The sequence below is a fragment of the Cupressus sempervirens genome, chromosome 11 (assembly GCF_028749045.1).
Source record: "Cupressus sempervirens isolate cs-2001-9-10 chromosome 11, ASM2874904v1, whole genome shotgun sequence".
In the NCBI taxonomy this organism is placed as follows: domain Eukaryota; kingdom Viridiplantae; phylum Streptophyta; class Pinopsida; order Cupressales; family Cupressaceae; genus Cupressus; species Cupressus sempervirens.
In genome coordinates this window covers 404,695,035-404,718,521 of record NC_143128.1, presented here as the reverse complement: position 1 = coordinate 404,718,521, position 23,487 = coordinate 404,695,035, and the positions used below count along the sequence as shown (strand labels likewise).

Here is a 23,487-nt window from a genome sequence, read left to right as displayed (position 1 = left end):
GGCCAGATTTTGCTAGACACCATGAAAATCCATTTGTTATGGTTCTTCGGGCCAGATCTTGCTGGACACCATAACATATTATACCACATTTCATGTGGTGTTTTATATCTACTTTAATTCCCCCTTTGCTAAAGAGGGAGTGTTGAGGATTCTAGCCTCATAGTGTATTGAAGTAAACTCCATATGTTACATATGTTAATTTACATATGTATATGTGTGTTGATGAATTCATATTGATATGCCATTCTAGGGATATCATAGTGAGATGATATCTCCTTATACTCAAGAACATAGTATGTCCTATATCAATCCTTCCTAACTAAGAGGGAGTGTTAAACTGTAGTTCAGTCAGATTGATATGATCATGAGATTCATTATAAATGGTAAATCATCATTAGATAAATATTCTTTATATATATATATTGTACATATGGTTAGTTATATTAAAATATACTAACCAATGACGATTAACTATAGAGACATGTCTCCTCCTCATATTTATATGAAGCAAATCTACAATTGGAACACATCAATAACAACGGCAATGATAATTACATTTGCAGAATTCGATCCATATTACTTAACACTGATCACTCAAATGTCAACAATAGGACCAAAACAATTATTTTTTCCTCATCACATAGGATGGAAGGAAATTGCTCTATTACCATTGTAAGAGCCCTGCTGGCTCACTTACTGCAATGCTGGAAAAGGTTTTTTGCAAAAAAAATTTGTTTTGTTTTCCAAATGTAAATGATATGCTGAAATGAATAACAAATTAACTAGTGATAACAATGCAAGTATGAAGCTAATGATTTGCAATTATAAGCTTGCAAGTTATTATAAACTATTCATATGAAATTGCATTTAAAATTAAGGAACCTGATTATAGATGGCACCAAGTATATGACAGAAAATCCAATGTACTGTCAACGCCTATTCAATGAGCAACAGGTCTAGATACTAACGTTGCCTGAGAGATTGGAATGTTACCTCCAAACAGGTCCAAAAGCGGTTGGTAATTTGCAAATGCCGCTTCAAGAAACTCAAAGCCTTGTTAGGAAGATGGCACCTCAATGATGGTGTAAATACTGGCTCCAAACATCTAGCTTGCAGTAGGAAAAGATGGCCTTCAAGCAACAGTAAATTTAGTAGAAGGCAAGCCAAAACTATGTCCAATCCTGATATACATTGTTGCTCAAATGTTTTTAAGTCTTTTACGTAACACCTGTTTGTTGTCTTTTCGATGACATATTCTCATCTCTAAAAATAGTTTTTCCCTCATGTTTGAAAACAAAATTAATGTGTTTTAGGGTGTGAGGGATCCTTTTAATATTTTTTGTGTTAATTCTTTATATTCTTTTTGTGTTTTTCATCTCCACTACTGCGCACAAGTTTTATATGTTGGACTCACTGGGTGTCTGATCACGAGTTCTCGAAAGGTTTTTTGTTGCGAGAGATCCTTTTAATAATTTTTGTGTTAATTCTTTATATTCTTTTTGTGTTTTTCATCTTCACTATTGCGGACAAGTTTTATATGTTGAGCTCACTGGGTGCCTGATCACAAGTTCTTCAAAGGTTTTTTGTTGCTCGTCTCTGAACACTCCAAGTCTTTGGGAATCTAGGAAAGTCTTATAACTGTGCTATACACACACACACACACACGTGTACAAATATTGACCTACATCAATCTAGAACAAGGATACATGGAAAAGATCCCTCTAATTAGTCTAGAAAAGCTAACATTGCATTTTTGAGTAAGAGATAAGGACCCATCCTCTATATAGAAACACTTGGAGGGCTAAACTGCCCTACAATAAGAGATGAAGGTCCTCTGGAAGGCTAACCTTACACTTGAATTTCCACATGAACAACAAAACATCTGACCAAATTGATTGCAATTGAAGTCTTCATGGATTTTCTAGAGAGTTTTGATAGAGGTTGGCATGTGTGATCTACTTAAGCTTTGGCTTTGATAGGATTGTGCCAGTTGTAGCAACGCCTCTCTGAATTTGTTATGTATGTAGCTAAAAGCACTTTTGTCAGTCGACTGGATGGTTCCGGCGGTGTTTCTGTAGCCGACGGAATGATGTCCGGTGGTGTTTCTGTATTCTGTAGCCGACAGGGTGATGTCCAGCGGTGTTTCTGTATTCTGTAGCCGACGTTGTCAGTAAATAGTTTGTAGCGGATAGAATATTTGTGGCCGACGGACTCCTTCGAGAAGGTTCGGCGGTAGTATTTATATCCCGTCTGGGATCATTGTAAAGCATCATTCATCTACTATTGCAAATCTTATGAAGCATAATGTGTGTTCTGGCATATGAGAATATTATTCTGCTATTATTGTTTGTATGCGTTGAATTCTTTACCTGTACGGTAAACATTTGGCGCCATTGCCTTATGAATCTGGAAGGTGGGAGGAATGAAGATTAATGCCAAATCAGCTTAACAAGGATCGGAATAAGGCGAAGGGAAAAGATGGAATCCATATTGCGAAGGAGAATTTAATTCTGGTACAGCAAGCCGAACGCCAACGGAGATTTCAGAAGATTGCCGACGGAAACCGTAACGCGGAAGAATTGTTGGAGGAGACTCGGCAGCGGGTGGAATTAGTGTAAGAAGCACGAGAGGAGTTCTTGAATTTGTGTTCGTCGAGGGAAGAAAATTCAGACAGAAGAGCATCAACTCGCACGGCTCGCAGTGCTGATGGAGCACGAGCGTGGAGTGACCTCTTCGTCTAGGATAGACTTCCGCGGGAAACAATTTCGGAGGATCCTTCTTCACCACGGTTCGTAGCTGTCAACATCTCCGGTGTGGGAGTGCAGACCATCGTTGCAGGAGTTCAGACCGCCGGTGTGGGAGTTCAGACTGTCGATGTAGGAGTGCCGACCGCGGGTGTGGGAGTGCAGACCTCCAGTGTTATGGTGGGACCCAAAGAAAAGCTGCCGAAATTTGAAGGTGATGGTACAACCGACCCCATCCAACATTGTAAGACATGTGAGGCGATCTGGCGGGCAAATAGAATCACAGATGCTGACGAATGGGTCAGGCAATTTTCGGCAACCTTACGGGGTGTCGCGATTGATTGGTTTTCGGATATGGATCCGTAGAAGCTGGATACATGGGATAACATTAAAAAGGAGTTCTTGGCGGAGTTTAAACTCTTGCGGGATGATAATGAAATCGTAGCGGAAATTTTCAATACCAAGTAGGCGAAGCACGAAACTATCCGTGTCTATGCCAGGAGATTAAAAGACTTAATAAACAAAATGGAAAGCAAGCCGGCGAACAGATTGCAGAAAAGGTGGTTTGTGGACGGCCTACGCTCACAGTTGCGGAGGAAAATGAAAATTGTACCACCGTCGTCATATGTGGATGCTTATAACAGAGCACTGGACCTTGAAAGTGCACACAAAACAAAGAAGAAGAAAACTAGCTCCTCTGACTTTGATGACGACGAATCTGCTGGAGATGATAGTAGCGACGACGAAGGTAGTAGCAAAAAGGTTCGTGCCTTACAGAAGAATATGGTTCGAATGATGGAGTTTAAAAATATGCAGAAAGAGCCAAAAGGTAGTGAACTGTGGTGCACGGAATGTAACACCGACGGTCATACTAAAGGATCGTGTCCAAAGAACCAATTCTGTGACATTTGTCAGATCATGGGCCATTCGACAAAGGAGTGCCCCTTTAACATGAAGACAAGAGGATCTCTGCAGGTGTTTCTCACACAGGAGGCTTCCCCGTCGGGTAGTAGCGGAAACACGAATACCACCGGTGCTACATTTGGAGGATACAGGAATAATAACAGAGGGCAAAATAATAACAATAATAACAATAATAATGGGAGCCGAAGTCGAACTCAGTATGATGCAAACGGACGGCCGATCGTTCAATGTCGAGCGTGTAATTTGTGGGGTCATTTTGCACGGGATTGTACAGCGGCAAATACACCGAAATTATTATGCAGATGGTGCGGACCCGACGATCACGAAGTTTCCAAGTGTCCAAAGGCTGGAGTAAACTTGATCACTGTTGGCACGGATGTAGAGGAGGTTTTGGCAATTACACGGAGGCAAGCGGAGGAAAAGAGAAAAGTGGAGGAAGCGCAGGCGAAAATTGCAAAGGCATCATCGGCGGGGACATCTCAGTTGAAGGACATCACCGACACCTTGGCAAGGAACTTTGTAGAACAAAACATTGTACGACAAATTTTACAAACGGAGATACCAGTCAAGATAAGTGACCTCCTTCTCACAATGCCCCAGTTATGGATGGCCATTCTGAATCATACACTATTTCCGAAAGCACCGGAGGACACAGGAAGGGATAGTAGGGAAGTGATGAAAACAGACCCAATGCTGCTGGCACTCACATCCGGGCGGCACCCGGCGGTCGTCGAGATGGGGATTTTGGGAAATGTTTTGACAGACACAATTGTCGACGGAGGGTCTGGCATGAATGTGTTGCTGGAGGATACTTGGAAGAAGTTGGGAAAGCCGACATTGTGGCCACCTGCATTTCAGTTGCTCACGGCAGACCAACATGGAATCAAACCGTTGGGAATCTTGAAAGTGTAACCGGTAACAATTGGTACGCAACCATTTTTATTGGATTTTGTGGTCATTTCATTAAAAAGAAAAGGATATGATGCTATTCTGGGACGGGATTGGTTGGTGCAAGCAAAAGTAAAACATGATTGGAAACGAAATACCCTATCAATGGAGCGCGAAGGCAAAAGATTCACAATTGACCTACATACACAAATGGTCGGTGAGGAGGCAACATCGTCAGATTCAGAAAGTGATGGCGAAAGTGATGACGAAGCAAAGAGGAGAATGAAACTAGACGAAGGAGTATTGAGACTTGACGGAGGATCGAATGATGACGACCTGGACTCGGTGAATGGCCTGTTCCACTGGCAGATAGAAGACTACGAACTGTTTCCGAGTTGCAATATGTTAACGGTTGACAAACGTGACAAAACACAGGAAAATGAATGTCCGGAGGAATGTAGGGAAGCGGAAGAAGGAAAAGCTGCCATGGCTGAAGCTGAGGGGAAGAACATACAGTCTGAACACAGGAAAACGAAAGATCCCACTGCCCGGTACATGGTGAATGGACCGCGCGGAAAGAAAAGGTTACACCGCAGCATAAAATTAGTGAAAGGGCACCGACAGCAAGGAAATAATCCAGTTGCGCGACGACCGCAGGCACAGTGGGCGACGGAGGTGGCACAGAACAGACGTGAGGCGTACGACGGTCGGAATGAAATCAAAGTGGAAAAATTTAAGGCCAGATGGCTTGGACCATATCAAATCCGGGAGGTCGGTGACAATCGAGTGGTAAAGTTGAGAACATTGGATGGGCAAGAGGTACCTCACGTAGTCAACGAATCCTACCATGCCACGAAGACTCTGTCGTCACAGAATAGCCAGCTGACTCCGTCGTCGTTGCAGAATGACGATGCTTGGAGGCAAAATTGAGGTGCTGTCTTTCTATTTTATTTTATTTTTGAAAAAAAAAAAGAAAAAAAAAACATTGGAAAAAAAAAAAAAAGGACCCCGCGGGTAGAGTTTGTCTGCGGGTGAAAAAAGTCCCGCGGGCAGAGTCTGTCCGTGGGTGGAAAAAGCCCCGCGGGCAGGGTCTGTCCGTGGGTGAAAAAAGTCCCGCGGGCAGAGTCTGTCTGCAGGTGGAAAAAGCCCCGCGGGCAGAGTTTGTCCGCGGGTGAAAAAGTCCCGCGGGCAACAGCCTGTCCCTGGGCATGAAAGGGAATGGCCCCGCGGACAGTCTGTCCGCGGGTTAATAAAAGCCCCGCGGGCAGCCTGCCCGTGGGCATAAAACTTCTAAGTTCCTCTGCCAGAAAGGCCACGGGTAAAAAACATTTCTGCCAGACTCCATTCCCTCCTCCAGCCAGATTTCTCTGCGAGGAAACAGAGACATAAAGAAGAGTGCTTGTTCTGCCAGAAGGAGAAGCTCAGGGTTTTGTGAGGAGTGGGAAAAATATGGCATATTTAGTGTGGACGCTTTTGAGTTTAACGACAGCACAGTAAAATTGCAGGAGCCAAGATGAAATCTGTGTAGGGAAGGAGAAGAATTTCTGTGTGCAGAGGGATTTGTGGTGGATTGTAGAGGAAGTGGTTAAAAAAAAAAAAAAAAACGATGACAGATTCAAGTTGTTCAGAATGAGTTACAGATGGTGCCAAAGGGAAGGGGACGCATCAGTGGTTGCCAGAAAGAATGTAGAGTCGGTAGAAAATGACAGAAATGGTGTGTTCCGTGCATTTCTATGTGAGTTGCGAAGTGCTAATTTGGTCTTGGCGGCGAGGGGCGCTGCCCCTTGACTCCGCCCTATACTGCGACAGGGAGCGCAACTGGGGCACTGCCCCAGGACTCCGCAGAGGCACTGCCCCTTGACCCTGCCGGGGGCGTTGCCCCCTGGACCCCCAATCGTTCGGATATCAGTTGTGGGAGTCTGACCAGTTGAGAAGAGTTGAAGTTGCTGCAGGCATGGACTGTTTGTGTACCGAGGCACTGGGAGTAGGTGTTGGTTGGGAGGCTGTCTTGGTGGATACGTAGAGAGCTCGGGAGGAGCTAATCATCCAGTTGGAGGCAGTGCAGCGACACTTGGGTCAGGGTACCGTGGAATTGAAAACAGAGAAAGCAGCACAAGTGGCGATCAAGGTCAGCTTGAGGAGACAGTATTGTGTTAGCAGAGGCTACAGATGTAACGGGTTAAATGTGGAAGTGATGTGACATAAGCAGATTTTTCTTGTTATAGTCACTCTGATGATATATTTTGTTTGTTAATTTGTCTCAGATATGTTGTAATTGTCCGGAGACGACTTTTCTTTTTGGGGGGGATGGTCTTAGCCGACTAGATGGTTCTGGCAGTGTTTCTGTAGCTGACGGAATGATGTCCAGCGGTGTTTCTATATTTTGTAGCCGACAGGGTGATGTCCGGCGGTGTTTCTGTATTCTGTATCCGACGTCGTCAGTAAATAGTTTGTAGCGGATAGAATATTTGTGGCCGACGGACTCCTTCGAGAAGGTTTGGCGGTAGTATTTATATCCCGTCTGGGATCATTGTAAAGCATCATTCATCTACTATTGTGAATCTTATGAAGCATAATGTGTTTTCTGGCATATGAGAATATTATTCTGCTATTATTGTCTGTATGCGTTGAATTCTTTATCTGTACGGTAAACAACTTTTGGCAAATCTTTAATCAGAAAATCTTTTCAAGATATCATGCTGGTTGCGTGGAGAATAGCATTTCCAAACTGGTCTTGCCACAAGATTTCAAGTGGCTGCACTCTTTTGAGACGGAGAGCTCAAAAGCATTAAAGTTGTGGCATCATTGATAATATTAGAAAGCTCAGAAGACCCTTTGATTGCTTGAGTGCTCTGACCAGCCTTGTTCTGATGGTGGAATAAATCTGTCATGGCATGTTGATTTCAACTTTTCTAACTGATCTCTCAGCTCCCAGCAAAGCTGTTTATTGTAATAGAGGAACACATATTATTCATGGACACAATGGGATTGCAATAATCATGTAGCATAGATAATTGGAAGTCTTAATTCAATTTTTGGTAACCATATAGATTCACCTATAGTTGTTTATCCATCATTTGTCAATGCTATAAAATACTAATCTTTGTAATTTCTAAGAGTGGAGAATTCTTCGTTCATACCAATTCTATAATGCCACAAATCTTATCATCATGTGCTCAAGAGCAAAATAATCCATAACATAATATACCTTTCTCAGTTCAGTTTCTCTTTGTAGCAGATATCTTTATTCATGTCAATATGCATTCCGCATGAGCAGTCTATGCTGTTGTGCAAAGACTATTATTATTGAATGGTGGTTTTTGGAAAGAATAATTGTAATGATAGTATTCTAATATGCTCAAAGAAACATAAATAGCATTGGAGATTTTTTTCGTTTGCAAACATATAGATTTACTCATAGTTGTGTATCCATCATTTGAGCAGGCATGAAATCTGGATCTTTGTAATTTCTAAGGGTAGATCAGTCTTCTTTCATGCCAACTTTATTATTCCACAAACCTTATCATCAAGCCCTCAAGAGTGAAATAATCCATGACAATACTTTTCTCAGTTCAGTTTTTCTCTGCAGCAGATATCTTTAATCATGTTTATATGCATTTGACATGAGCAGTCTATTCTTTTGTGCAAAGATTTTTATTAGAATATAGTGGTTATGGTAAAGTAATGATATGTATTCTAATATGTTCGAGGGAACATTAACAACATTGCAGTTTTTGATTGAAGTTTTGGTAACTGTAAAGATTTACCCATAGTTGTGTATCCACCGTTTGTCCAGGCATGAAAACCAGATCTTTATAATTTCTAAGGGTAGAGAAGGTCTTCATTGTTGCCAACTCTATAATGCCACAACTCTTATGATGATGCACTCAAGAGGGAACTTCAAATAATCCACAGCATTATATACCTCTCTCAGATCAGTTTTTTTCTGTAGCAGATATCTTTAATCATGTTTATATGCATTCGGCATCAGCAGTCTATTCTCCAGGGAAGGATTCTTGTTAGTTAATAGTGGTTTTGGAAATAACAATTGTTTTGGATTCTTCCTAGTTCATTTGGAAAAGTTTTCTTTAGTGACAGAATAATTTAGTCAGAGCAACTAATCAGATGAATACTTCTTGTACATTAATTTAGTTAATTTTACTTTGGATAGATTAAAATTCTCACAATATTGAAGACTTTCACCATCTTTATGTCCTTTTCAGGAATCTTAAATTGTTTGTTGTACGTTTATAGTTTTCTTTTCTTTTGTTTTATTTTTTGTCAGGTTTCATGTGCATTTTTGTAATGTTTGTGTATGTTAATTGTATTTCTTACATTCCAGGTGCTTCCTGTGATGATTGACTGTGGTACAAACAATGAGAAACTCCTTGAAGATCCTTTATGTGAGTATTCCTTTGGGTTACTAGTGAGTATCTTGTTTAGTTTATCAGTTTTTCCTTAAAGTTATAATATTTCAGTTGGTTTTTTTTTTAATCAGATTTTCCTTAAAGTTATAATATTTCAGTTAGTTTTTTTTGAAAAGAAAATATATTATATTACATTACTGAACTATAAAGCTAAGTGATAGAGTATGGGAGATTGTGAAGAACCTATGTATCCTCTGACTGAATTATCGATGCCAATGAACAATGTTTTTGTATATTTTGTGTTTTTTCTGATTTTTTAAAATGGTTTTTGAATATATATATATATATATATATATATATATATATATATATATATATATATATATATTTGGATTTTCTGAAATATATAATGACTGCAAGAAAAATAATTTGACTAAACAACACAACTCCAGAATTCTCAAGATTTTATTTGTAAAAGAAAATAAATTTTATTTGACAAACTGGCATGAACTGAATTTCAATATTTTAATAGCAATGGAACCTGAATGTTAGTTGCATAACCCTTACGCTGCCATTTATATCGAGGAATTTCCAGAATATATAAAAATGCTGTCTTGAAGAGGAACACAGCTTCTTTACAATGCACTCACCACCTCTAAACTCCAACATAAGCTAGGGAACTCAACCACACAGGTCTGGAACTGGTTATATCATTCCAATTGCTGATCGCAGGCAGTATGACAGTGGCACCATGCCTCCAAATAAAATCACAGGTTGCATAATCAGATTGCAGGGTTGTACTCTATGTGCCAAGCCTGCGATAAATACCCTCCAACCCCAACGCTGATCAAATAATCTGCCCAGCTCTGATAAATTGGCATTCGTATCTGATAACAATTTCCCAGGCGTTAAGGGATCCACACGCTGCTCCAGAAATAAAAAATGGCAGTCACAAATATTCCCAATTGAACCTCAATTTCAATTGTTATGATTGGTAATGACCAGGGTTGCACGGGTACATAGGTACGGGAACGGGGACGGGTACGGGTACGCATATTTTTCAAAATAGGGGACGGGGGTACGTGTGTATGCCTTTTTTTTCTATATTATTAATATTTTATAGAAAATATAAAAATCAAAATATATGTCATGAGTCATGACATTGAGCATTCAAAACAAGAAATTTGAAATATATATATATGCTATTGCTGAATGTTTAATGTTTAAAGTATTTTCCATAATAGGGGATGGAGGTACTTGGGTATGTCAAACTTATTTAAAAATTATACCTTTATATTTATAAAAAATCTGAAATTATGAGTCATGACAATGGTTTTTCAAAACAAGAACAGTGATAAAGATTGCAAATGTAATGTATTGTTTTCAGTTTCAGATTTGCTATATGTTTGAAATAATAATACATGATAATGCTTAGATGCATAACAAAGAAGGCAGACTTTAAAAATGAACAAGAGGATCCTAAATCATATAACAATGACATATTGCAAATGATAAACTTATGACTTGAACAGTGATAAAGTTTATTTTTAATGAGTATCAAAGTTTCAAACTGATTTGGTATTGAATTAAGTTTGATAAACAACAAGCTAATACAAAAATAAAAAACCAAAAAAAAAATCAGAATCTTAATCAAGGTCCTTAGCTATGATGCTCTCCACCGGGTACCCGGTACGTGGGATGCGTGTACCCGGTACTTGGGTACGTGGGTACTCGGTGGGTACGAGGGTACTCGGTGGGTACGAGTACCGGGGGTGTGGGTATGAGTACCCATGCAACCTTGGTAATGACAAATGCAATCATTTTCCTTCAGTGTATCAATCTCCTTAGCCACAGTAATTACAGTTGGAGAAATGTACTATTGTTTACCTCAGCACAATTGCCAATGCAAATCTTGTAAATTCTTAAACTCTCAGCCAGAAAATTGAGCAAGAAAAATATAATATTCAAGGTAGTCATAATCTCCCCAAGAAGTCATATTTATAATGCATTTTGTCCCAATTAGCTTCATCCACACACCTTTCACTTATAAAATAGCTTTATAATATAAAGTCTGATTACTTTATAATATAAAGCATAATAATAATTAAAAGTGCATTAAATACTCATTAAACCCCATTATACTTGAAAGAAATATGACTTCATCAAATAATCCATTTGTAGACTAAGAGCCAGAATGCCAGGTGACCACCCTGGCTTGAACTGCTCAACTAAAAATAGTAATTGGCAAAAATGTGACTTACTAAAAATAGTAAGTCCCAAAATAGAAAACTCACAACAAAGACCCCCAAATCCAACCATCAGCTCACAAGGGTCGCAATGATGAGATGACAAAACCATACTCCAGAAACCTGCTAAATCGAAGACATTACAGAGAAATATGCTTAATGTCTAAACTTGTACCCTCTGCTAACATTGGAAAAGGAGGTCAACATTTCAGCTTGAGCAAACAACCTATACTTTGTAAGGGAGTACAATAGAAATATTATTAATGTTCAAATTTGTGGTCTCTACTAATAAATACAAGGGAGATTAGCATAGCATCTTTAACAAAGAACTAGAAGAGGATTCGCAACTTTATTTATTTGTTGCATTTGAAATGAGTAGCTAGATTTCCAATAGAACTAGAGATATTTACAATGTGAAAGATTAGCACATCTTTGTTAAAAGCTCCCTTACTCATGTCCACTCAAGCGAAAAGTTCCCTTACTCATATGTCCATTCAAGTGAAACATAACTTTTTGTGATAAGTAAATTAAAGTGATCTATTAGACTGTCACCCATAACAAAATAATAATGTTACTTGGGGATGCGTCCCTAGCCTTATTTCCTTTGTCCCTATACAAGGGACATCTCGCGAACTTGATGACAATCAAGGTATGTTGGCCCAACCTGCCTTTTTTGCAAATCCAATGGGGACGTCCTAGAAACTTGTGGACCTTCCAAAAAAAAGGGGCCATCTAGAAGTCACAGGAATGTTGTAGCTGTCCCCTGATTGTACCGGGGACAACCATCCATCCCCAATTTTGTGCAAGCAAAAAAGTAAAAATTAAATAATTTTTAAAAATCTATTTTAGCAAACAAGTCAAGACTCCAGAGTATAGGAAGACTCCAACATTACAGCGGGATGTTGAACTTGACGGAGTAGCCCACGTTGATGAGGAGACACCACCAAGATTGCCAGGGGTTCTGTTAGATGAGGATATAGTTCTTCCCATGGGCTATGAAAAAAATGACGTAGAGTTGGTTAAATTGGAATAGAAATAGTAATTTGCTTTGTTTACTTTTTATTTATTTTGATTTTTAATATTGAAAATGAAACTATATGGTAGCACTAAGCCTTTGGGTGTTTTGGTTTTGTATGTTAAAATTATTTACATATATTGTTTTTTATTACATGTATATATATGATATTGACAATGAATTTTGATTTCCAATTTTTGAATGCACATTATGTTTTGAAACAATGAAATGTTGTAAACTTGTATGTTAAGGTTCTATGATGTTTAAGTGACATACTTTACCCCTATTTTCATATGACCGTCATGTATATTTTTGAATTTCCTTGTATATTTTAAAACATCCCTATATTTTATATAGCTGTCCCCTTTGATGCCTCCCCATCCCTATTGTTAGTGAAATGTATATTGTAGCTGACGGGTTGCGTGACGCTTGAGTCACCCCTTCGGAAAGGTATATGTACACGTTCGAGATCGACTTTGGAATCATCGATAGATCATTGTAGTCATTGTAATCGGATTGTAATCTGCAAGTGCATACATGAATAAAGTACCTGTTCTGAATTGAATCGTGTTATACATGTGTTAACTTCTTACCCTATGTGGTAAACATTTGGCGCTGTTGCCAGACGTACCTGGAACGAACGAATGATATGAAGATTAATGCCGAATTTGCTAAACAAAGATCGGAATAAGGTGAAAGATAAGAACGAACTAAGTACAACAAAAGAAATTTTAATTTTAACACAGCAAGCAGAACGCAGACAGAGACTTCAGCAGATTGTCGAGGAGCACCGCAGGGGTGAAGCGGCACAGATGGAGGGAGTGCACTCACCTAGTAGGCTGAGGAGTGCCGAGGAATTGCTGGAAGAAACTCGACAACGTTTGAATTTGGTGGAGGAAACAAGGGAAGAATTCCTTAACTTGTATACGCCGAGGGAAGAGTGTCCGAATGGAAGGGAAGCAAATCGCACGGCTCGGAGTGCCGAGGGAGCACGAGCGTGGAGGGAACTCTTTGTTCCCGATACACTAGACGAACGAATACAGGCGGAGAATAGAACGTCACTTGAAGACTTTTCACTAAACAATGCAGTTGTTGGAAACAAGACTGTTGTCCAGAACAGCGTGGGAACATAGAACAGCGCGGGAGTCCAGAACAACGCAGGAACACAGAATAGTGCGGGAGTTCAGAACAGTGCGAGAACACAGAACAGCGTGGGAGTTCATAACATCGCGGGAACACAGAATAGCGCGGGAGTCCATAATAGCGCGAGAGCTCAGAACAGCGCGGGTACACAAGTACCTCAGAATCCAAGACAAGTAACGATGGCTGGCCCTAAAGAAAAGTTACCCAAGTTTCACGGTGATGGTTCAACAAACCCTATCAGACATTGTAAAACGTGTGAAACCATATGGATGGCAAATGGTGTGACAGATGAGGACGATTGGGTAAGACAATTTCTAGCGACCGTACAGGGTGTGGCGATAGACTGGTTTTGGGACACTAGTCCTCAGAAACTTAATACATGGGAGAATGTTAAAAAAGAATTTATAGCAGAATTCAGATTACTCCGAGATGATAATGAAATAGTGGCAGAAATCTATAGCACCAAACAAGGAAAGAAGAGACAGTCCGAACCTATGCCAGGCAACTGAAAGAATTGATCGAAAAGATGGAGAGTCAACCAGCGGATGGGTTGAAAAAACGGTGGTTCGTGGAGGGGCTACGGCCGGCTCTTAAAAAGAAAATGAAGATTGTACCACCGTCATCGTACACCGATGCATATACTCGTGCCATGGATTTAGAAAGCGAACAAAAGACGAGTAAGAAGAAGAAACGTAAGTCCTCTGATTCAGATGATTCATCCTCGGAGAGTAGTAGTAGTGATGAGGAATCAAACAAGAAGGTGAAAGCGCTACAGAAAGACATGTTGCAGATGATGAAAGAATTCAAAAATTTGAAAAAGAATCCAGATATAGTAAAAGGAGAACTATGGTGTACAGATTGCAAGGAGGATGGCCATATGAAGGGTTCATGCCCGAAGAAGCAGTTTTGTGACATCTGCCAGGTGGCGGGGCATTCCCTGAAAGAGTGCCTGTTTAACTTGAAAACAAAAGGACACCAGCAGGTGTTACTAATGCAGGAAGCGTCGAACAATAGCAACAACGCGGGCAATGATGCAACTTCAGGAGGATATCGAAACAATAATAGACGCGGGAGGGGTGGAAACAATAACAATAACAATGGAGGCCGGAGTAGAATACAATATGATGCGAGTAGACGACCGATGATACAGTGTCGGGTATGTAATCTTTGGGGTCACTTCGTGAGGGACTGTACTATGAAGGAGGCGTCGCAACTACTGTGCAGATGGTGTGGTCCAAGGGACCATGAAGATTCAAAATGTCCAAAGCAAAGCGTAAATTTATTAAGTATTGAAACAAGTAATGAGAATGTGTTGGCGATCACGCGGGAGCAGGCGAGGAAGGAAAAATATCCGAATGCGGAAGAAGAGAAGGAGAGGTTACAAAAAGCCCAAACAGAGATAGAGAAGCAGATGAGAGTGGAGAAGTCACAAGTAAAAGACATTGCTGAAACTTCGAAAAGAAACTTGGCGGAACAAGACATGGTGAAACAGATAATGCAAACGGAAGTACCAATTAAATTAAATGATCTTACGTACGGCTATCATAAATATGACACCGTCCCTGAGAGTGAGAAAGGAAGCAAAGGATAGTAAGGAAATAGCCATGGCAGCAACAACAGATCTGATGTTACTAGCATTGACGATAGGCAGACATCCAGCAGTGGTGGAGATGGGCATCCTGGGTACGGTGCTAATAGATACAATTTTAGATGGAGGATCGGGGGTGAATGTGATGTTGGAAGATATCTGGAAAAAACTTGGACAACCAACACTATGGCCACCCACCTTTTAGTTACTTACAACAGATCAACATGTGATAAAACCCTTGGGCACTCTAATGGCGCAGCCGGTAACAATTGGGACACAACCATTTTTACTGGATTTTGTGGTTATTCCACTAAAAAGAAGAGGGTACGACGCCATCCTAGGACGGGGGTGGCTGGTGCAAGCTAAGGTGAAGCACGATTGGAAAAGGAACACTCTGTCGATGGAGAAGGGAGGTAGGAGATTTATAATCAATTTGCATACACAGATGGTAGGAGAAGAAGCCACGTCGTCGGAATCAGAGGGCGGTGGCGAGAGTGATGATGAAGGGAAAAAGAGGATAGAACCAGATGATGAAGGGGTGCTGAGAATAGAAGGAGGGTCAACTGATGACGACCTAGATTCAGTAAACAGATTGCTACATTGGCAAATGGAAGATTATGAGATCTTTCTGAGCTGCAATATTTTGAGTATCGAGGAAGGAAAAGGCGGCCATGAGTTTCCAAAGGAGTACAGTAAACTGAAGGAGGGAGAAGCGCAGGTGGATGAAACACCTGCCTATACATTCAGTAAAGATAAACCAATAAAGTATGAAGAGCCGACAGTGAAAACAATGAACTTGGGTGATGAGGAAAATCTGAAGAACATTCTTGTAGGAGATGATTGGAACCCAGTATTGAAGGCGACAGCATTCAAAATATTCATGGAGTATAAAGATGTTTTTGCTTGGACATATAAGGACTTGAAAGGAGTACCACCAGAACTATGTGTCCATTGGATACAATTAATCGAAGGCGCGGTACCAGTATGGAAGAGACCGTACCAAATGAACAAAAACTATGCAGCGCGGGTCACGGAAGAGATTGATAGGATGTTGGAGGCCGGTATCATCTTTAAAGTGCAGACAAGTGAGTGGGTATCACCGATTGTGATATCCTTGAAAAAGGATATGACACAGATAAGAATATGCGTGGATTTTCGATGTCTGAATGCCGTAACAATTAAAGACCCGTTTCCGATACCATTTACAGATAGCATTCTGGAGGAAGTGGCGAGGCATGAAATTTACTCATTCATGGACGGATTCTCAGGGTATAATCAGATATCCATCGCCGAGGAGGATAAACTAAAAACAACATTCATTGTCGTGGAGGGAGTATATGCATATAATAAGATGCTGTTTCGATTATGTAATGCTCCGGTGACTTTCCAAAGGATTATTCTACATATATTTGATAAGATGTCTGTTGGAAATTTTAAGGCATTTTTAGATGATTGGTCAATTTTTAGCACAGAAGACAAACATATAACAGCGCTAGGAGAATGTATGGAGAGGTGCAGGAGAGCAAGATTAGCATTGAACCCAAAGAACTGCAGGTTCATGGTGCCGTAGGGGAAGCTGCTTGAGCATATAGTTTGTAAAGAAGGACTAAAGACGGATCCAGACAAGGTCCGCATAATCTTAGAGATGCCACCCTCGACGGATGTGTCGGAAGTGAAGTCGTTTCTGGGGCACATTGGTTATTATCGAAGATTTATTAAAAACTATGCAAAATTTTCTTATCCACTGGACAAACTCACCTGCAAGGGTGAACCTTACAAATGGGAGGCTAAGCAGAACGAAGCCTTTGACGGATTGAAGACAAGGTTGGCTATAGCTCCGATTTTGGCCTATCCGAATTGGGATAAAGAATTTCATGTCCATGTAGATGCCTCAAATTATGCCATCGGAGCAACACTGGCGCAGACTGGCGACCACAGGTTGGACCATCTAGTGTACTTTGCAAGCAGATTGTTGTCGAAAGTGGAGAGAAATTATAGTACCACGGAGCGAGAAGCGTTGGGGATGGTATATGCAGTACAGAAGTTTAGACACTACTTGTTAGCCAGTCCATTTGTGTTCTATGTAGATCATCAGGGGTTACTCTACTTGGTCAATAAGCCGATTATTCAAGGAAGAATAAGTCGATGGTTGTTATTATTACAGGAGTTCACATTTAAGATCGTGGTACGGCCAGGGAAGAGTCATGTGAGTGCAGACCACTTATCAAGAATAAAATCGGGGGAGCCACCTGAAGGAGTTAATGATGATTTTCCATATGTGCAACTTTTCCATGTTACAGTACTACCAGCCTAGTACACACGCATTGGAGAATATTTATTGACGGGGGAATTTCCAATCGCCATGTCACCAAACGAAAGATGAAAATTGGTGCTGAGAAGTCGAACATTCCAGTTAATTAATGGCCTACTGTATAAAATGGGATCAGATCAGATTCTAAGACGGTGTGTCCTCGAGGAGGAAATTCTGAAAGTACTGACGGAAGCACACGAAGGCCCAGCAGGAGGACACATGGGGCTGGATACTACTGCGCGGAAGATACTTTTGGCAGGACTATGGTGGCCGACTGCATACGACGCCAAGGAGTGGGTCGTTGAGTGTGATACATGCCAACAGGCTGGAAAACCATTGAAGAGAGATTTTATGCCTTTGAATCACAAGAACTGTTTGAGAGGTGGGGACTGGATTTTATCGGACCACTGAAGGTGAGCAAAACAAGGTGCCGATACATCGTGGTAGCAATGGAGTAATTAACCAAATGGGTGGAGGCAGGCGCGTTACCAGACAATTTTGCAGTCAGCACAGCAAAATTCTTATATGAACAAATTATTACAAGGTACAGGATCCCACTCCAGTTGACGAGTGATAGTGGGGGACATTTTGTTAACCATGTGATTAGAGTACTCACTACTGATTTCAAAATTTACCATTCATTGTTGAGCCCGTACTACCCAAGAGCTAATCGACAGGCAGAAGCAACGAACAAGATTCTGGTAGGAGTGATTTATAAATCCTGTGCAGTTGAGGGAGAAGACTGGGAAGAGAAGTTACCATCTGCTTTATGGGCGTACCGCACTTCGTATAAAGTAACTACAGGACATACCCCATTTCAGCCAATGTACGGATAGGAGGCAATGGTGCCGATAGAATTCATGGTGCCAAGTTTAAGGATAGCGATCAAGAATAAACTAGGCGATATGGAGAGCTTACGAGAGAGGTTGTATAACCTGAACAAACTCGATGAGCGGTGGTTGCAGGTGTAGTGGGCCATTGAAGTCACACAAACAAGGAGGAAGGCGTGGCATGACAAGCACCTAAAATTGAACAACTTTCAACCCGGTCAGTTAGTATTGAAGTATAATGGACGAAATGAAATAAGGCCTGGGAAATTCAAAGTTAAATGGATTGGACCGTATAAGATACGGGAAGTTGGATATAATGGAGCAATTCAATTATGGACACTAGACGGAAAAGAAATTCCAGATGCCCTAAATGGATCAAAGTTGAAAATATACAAGGAAAAGAAGGATCCCCTGCGGACAAATAAGTGAACGAAGAAAATGTTTGTAAATAGTGTATATATGTATAATATTAAAATCGAATATAGTTTTGAACGTGAAGTAATAAACTGTAGTTGTAAAAGCATGAGTTGATAAAATGAAGTATAAAATAAATGTATAAAGAGGTGAATTTTAATATAATGGGGACAAAAGCCTACAGGAGGGCCTTAGCCGAGATTATATCGACAAGCATGAAGAAAAGCAAACGGCCATACGGCCTAGAAAGCAAAAAGTGAAGCAGTTTACATGATTGTACGACTTCTCTAGATAGCCGTACGACCCAGAGGACTTTTATTAGAAAAAGAGATATAAGTAAATATGATGAAAAAGGGAGCAAAATATTAATAAAGAGACAAAACAATAATAAAAGGAGTTAGTAAAATTGGCAACAGAGTCTTTGAGGACCAGGATTTAAGACCGTACGGCCCACCCTCATGACTGTACGGACACAAGCCTGGTGAAGGGAAAGCAAAAATAAACAAAATAAATAAATATTAAAAAGGCGATACAACAATATCCAAAGTCAGGAAGACCGTACGGTCAGACCAGCATAGAAGAGTGAAATAGAAGATTGTACGGCCCCTAGGAGATACAAGGAAGCTAAATAGAAGACTGTACGGCCCCCAGGAGACACAAGAAAGTTAAATGGAAGTCCGTACGGTTTGAGAGGAGACACAAGAAAGTTAAATGGAAGTCGTACGGCTTGAGAGGAGACAAGAAAGTCGAATGAAAGACCATACGGGCTGAGCCAAGACTATGTATGGACTTGGAAGGAATTGAATAGAAGTTTGCATGACCGTACGGAAACTTGTATGAACGTATGTGGATAAAAGGAGCATGTCACAGTGGAAACCATACAAGAATATTGTGATCGTACGGTGTGCCATACGTAGGGCATAAGGAATACACATTTCCTTGGAACTTGTTTGGAAGCCATACGAATGAAGGTATCAAAAGCATAGGGGAAGACAGCATACGGCATTAAGGAGGAGATTGCAGATCATAACTTAGAGTATGTCTAGGTCCTGGACTCTGAATGGTTCCAAGAAAATTTGCTGAAATTAGGAGGATGCCGAGGAGTAGAAGAGCAATTGGAAGCCATTCAAACAGGGAATATCTACACCGTATAGCCGTACAGAAGCAGGATACTGTACGGCAGATAAAAGGAATATACAAGACCGTACGGTCTGGGCAGCACAAGGAGATGTCCGTACAGAGTATGTAAGATACTCCAAATTTGTAAACAACCGTACCATTAAAAGGAGTAAGCTATCCTTTTCCAAGAAGCCGTATAGTACAGAAGCTAGAAAAATTGTGGAAATTTATTGCCGTAATGGTGTGACGTTTATTCACAAAATGACAAAAAGGTGACAATCATGTACTCAGTTGGGAAAAGGGCTTGGAAGAGGAAACTAGACGAAGACATGAACAAGAACGCGAAGACACTACCGTCTGGAATTCGTGTAGCAGGAGGGATGTATACAGGAACCACTAGTGCAGGCGCAAGTAAGAAAGCAAAGCAGACCAAGCAGCAAGGAGAATTTCCTATAGTACAAAGTATCACATTCGAGGGGTTAAATGGTGTAGAGTGCCGGAAATGGTGGCAGGAGACTCCGGACAACCACCAGGTGAAGGCTAGTATCCGAAAAGCACAGGTAGAATGGGTAGTGCAAATGCTAGTATTTTGCATCAGAGACTACGAGGGGTTTTTGCGCATTATGATTGAAACATATGACAGGTTCTCCAGAAGCAGTACATTTGAATATCTTGGTTGCAAGTTAACAATATCATTTAGACTGGCAGATTTTACACAAGTATTTGGCATACTTGGTCATGCTCAGGGTGGGAGAAAAATAGAAAGCAAGCCAAAGAAGTTAAGTCGTGAAGTGAAGATGAAATTGATATAGCTTGTGTGCGGAGACCTGTTGCAGGTAGAACAGGAGGCTCTCTCAGTCACGTCCAAAGGTAGAGGACTAAAGAAATCTAATATCCAGGAGGGCATTGGCGTTGTTTGATGGACAGTTAAAAGCGGTCTCACAAAGTTCGAGCCGCACTTCAGATATCTAGTTTCCACACGTAGCCATGATGAACGGAATCCTGCACGCCAGAGTTTATGATTGGGCAGCACTATTGGTAGAGCAGATGTCAGAGTTTATGACATTGCAGCACAAAACGTTCTATATGCCACATTATGCTATTGGTTTTTTTTTGGATGCGACAACGCGGATGATCCCAAATGACGCACTGGAGGCAAAACCGGGACCACTCGCGCTTGGCGAACCACCTATAATGCAGTAGAAGCACTTGGATACTTTCGGCACCAAAACAATAGGGCAGAAGCGACCAAGGTTGGATGGTGGCGACACAGATAGTGGCTGAGAGGAGACATCTTCAGAGGAGAACGGGTCTGAGGGGGAAGAGGAAGATGACGAAGAGGTAGGAGTAATCACGGCTACGCCCTTGAGATTTCCACGGCTTGTGCTTTCAACTATGACACACTTGGTTCCGGTGGGTACACATGGTATCCTAGGGTTTGGATAGTTCAGACAGCCAGTGGTGATGGCGCCAGTCTCAGTTACGACGCAGCCCACCGTAGAGACACAAGCTGTAGTAGAGTCACATCCAGCACCGACAGAGACAGTAGCTCCAGAAGCACTGATGGAGCCGGCTAGTGAGACCCTACTTGATATAGGAGAGACTTTGGTATCGAACATGGAGGTGGAGATAGACACGGAGACAGGGGTGTTGAAGGTACCCATAGGCAAGGAGTTGGGGGCACCAGGTGTCCGACTAGAGGTAGTAGAATCTGATGCGGTGGTCGCAGTAGACACGGCACTGATGACATCACCCGAGCAGGACAGTGAGAGAGAGGACAAAATCCAGAGGGTGAGTGCTTTTCTGAGTACGAAGTTCCACCGAACTCCGGCACCTCGAGTGACATACTTGCTAACACCCACGTGGGAAGCAGTGAGAAGGAGTTCACGCAGACACAGAGTGAAGGAGTGCCGCATAGCGCTATTGAGCATATGGCGGATGCAGTGGAGAAAGCTATGGGTATATAGTAGGAACACCCACTAGCGCAGAAGACAATGTTGGCGGAGGCAATTTTTCTTGATGATGTCATAGCTCTAGCATCTCGAGCTTGCGAGGTTCTGGCTTTAGCAAAGACGCAGACATTGGAGTCAGTAGAGAAGGAGCTGGAGAGAGTCATATCCTTCATACGGACAAGATGTCCAACTGCCTTTACGATTTGTTTTGAGGAGAGGGGATGGCCCGATGTGGAAACCACAGAGATGCGACAGGATTGGTCCATGACGAGGGAACCTGAGAGGGAGGGCTGGATTGAGGTACTGATTCAGTAGATCATGAGGTTACACAGGGAGATATATTACACCCTTCGGAAGAGTCAGGCGGACCAGCTAACAGCTAAGGGAGCTCGGGAGGAGTCAGCTGCCAGGTTTGCTTCAGAGAGGGGAGTCGGAGTGGGCGGCTTGGCAATTCGAAAGGACAACCCTATTAGCAGCAAAAGAACAATTAGTAGTAGCAAATGAACAATTGAGGACAGAAAAAGAGAAGATGGCAGCAGAGAAGGAGAAGGAATTGGGAGAGGTCGGAGAGATGATGTAGTCAGCCTTAGAGCTCTAGTTGGAAGCAGAATCAGAGTTGAAGATCAGGTCTACAAGCTAAGGGTAGAGTTGAACGAGTTGCGGATGCGGACGGCCACTACGCTAGGGACGCATCCCTCTGTCTAGTACTTATGCATTGATGCATTTTGTTAGTAAAATTTTGTTAAGGAATTTTGTTGTATTGTCATTCAGAGACGACCTTTCTTTTTGGGGGGGATGATGTTGTCGGTAAAATGTATAATGTAGTCGATGGGTAGAATAGTATCTGAACGAGCACGTGACGCTTGAGTCACCCCTTCGAAAAGGTATATGTACACGTCTGAGATGGACTTTGGAATCATTGATAGATCATTGTAGTCATTGTAATCGGATTGTAATCTGCAAGTGCATACATGAATAAAGTACTTCTTCTGAATTGAATCGTGTTATACATGTGTTAACTTCTTACCCTATGCGGTAAACAATCCCTATTTTCAGTAAAACAATTTGCCATCCGAGAAACCTAATTGGTTCATCAATAAGAGACAAAATTTGACAAAGATGGCCCAAAGCTATTCACAGGTCAGATTTCGAGGAGGAGATTAATGGTTTGATCACATTGCTCAATAGGATTGGGGGCCTTAAATAATTTAATTCTTTTGAACCATGGATGTATAAATTTATATCTTGATTGTAAGATCTAAAGAGGTCGTTTGGGGAGAGCTACTGATCAATGATACACTTTGCAAGAAGCTATCCAAAGTCTTTAATATCCTCACTTTTTATATAAACTTGTACCTAGTCTACATTATAGCCTCCTCAAGGTCTTTTTTGGCCTCTAAACTAAAGGTGATAGATCCTTGGTACCGGTCTAGGAACACTATGAACTTCTTACTTTCAGATTAAGATGATCAAACTATAAAAGGGTGCAAGATACCTTGTTTTGGTATTTCATGTGCCTTTTGATAAAGATCTTCCAAACGAGGGAGTATTAGAGTGCAAGATACTTTGATGAAGTCTCAACACTCCATTTATGAATCGTTGTTGCCTAGTTTTTTTTCCGATTTGCTCAAAGATAATCCTCAATACTCCAACCAAGGGTGCACCCAGATAGATTGGTTCTGTAGAAACTTACAAAGCTTCGCCAAGAATTAATCACATTGGCTTCAAGAAGACATTTTGTTAACATATAAATTACGTCTAGTATCAAATTTTCACTTGGAACTATATGCGGTCTCCAAGAATATGACACATTTATTTGTTTTCTTTTCAGAACTTCAAGGAATTGCCAAGCTTCACCAACACCTCATGATATACTACTGCAACTCTTCAAAATGGCACTGTACAACACATTGTTTAGCTCTTTAATATCATTCAACATTGTTGTC

General features: G+C 41.1%; 1 protein-coding gene across 1 annotated transcript in view; it reads left to right on the top strand.

Moving 5' to 3' along the window:
- Positions 1 to 23,487, top strand: part of LOC149529877 (NAD-dependent malic enzyme, mitochondrial-like) — a 262,335-nt gene that overhangs the window by 86,565 nt on the left and 152,283 nt on the right. Inside the window, exon 6 of the mRNA XM_089810059.1 lies at positions 8,899 to 8,959. Coding sequence (XP_089666185.1) covers positions 8,899 to 8,959 — 61 coding nt within the window. The remainder of the gene's footprint in view (positions 1 to 8,898; positions 8,960 to 23,487) is intronic.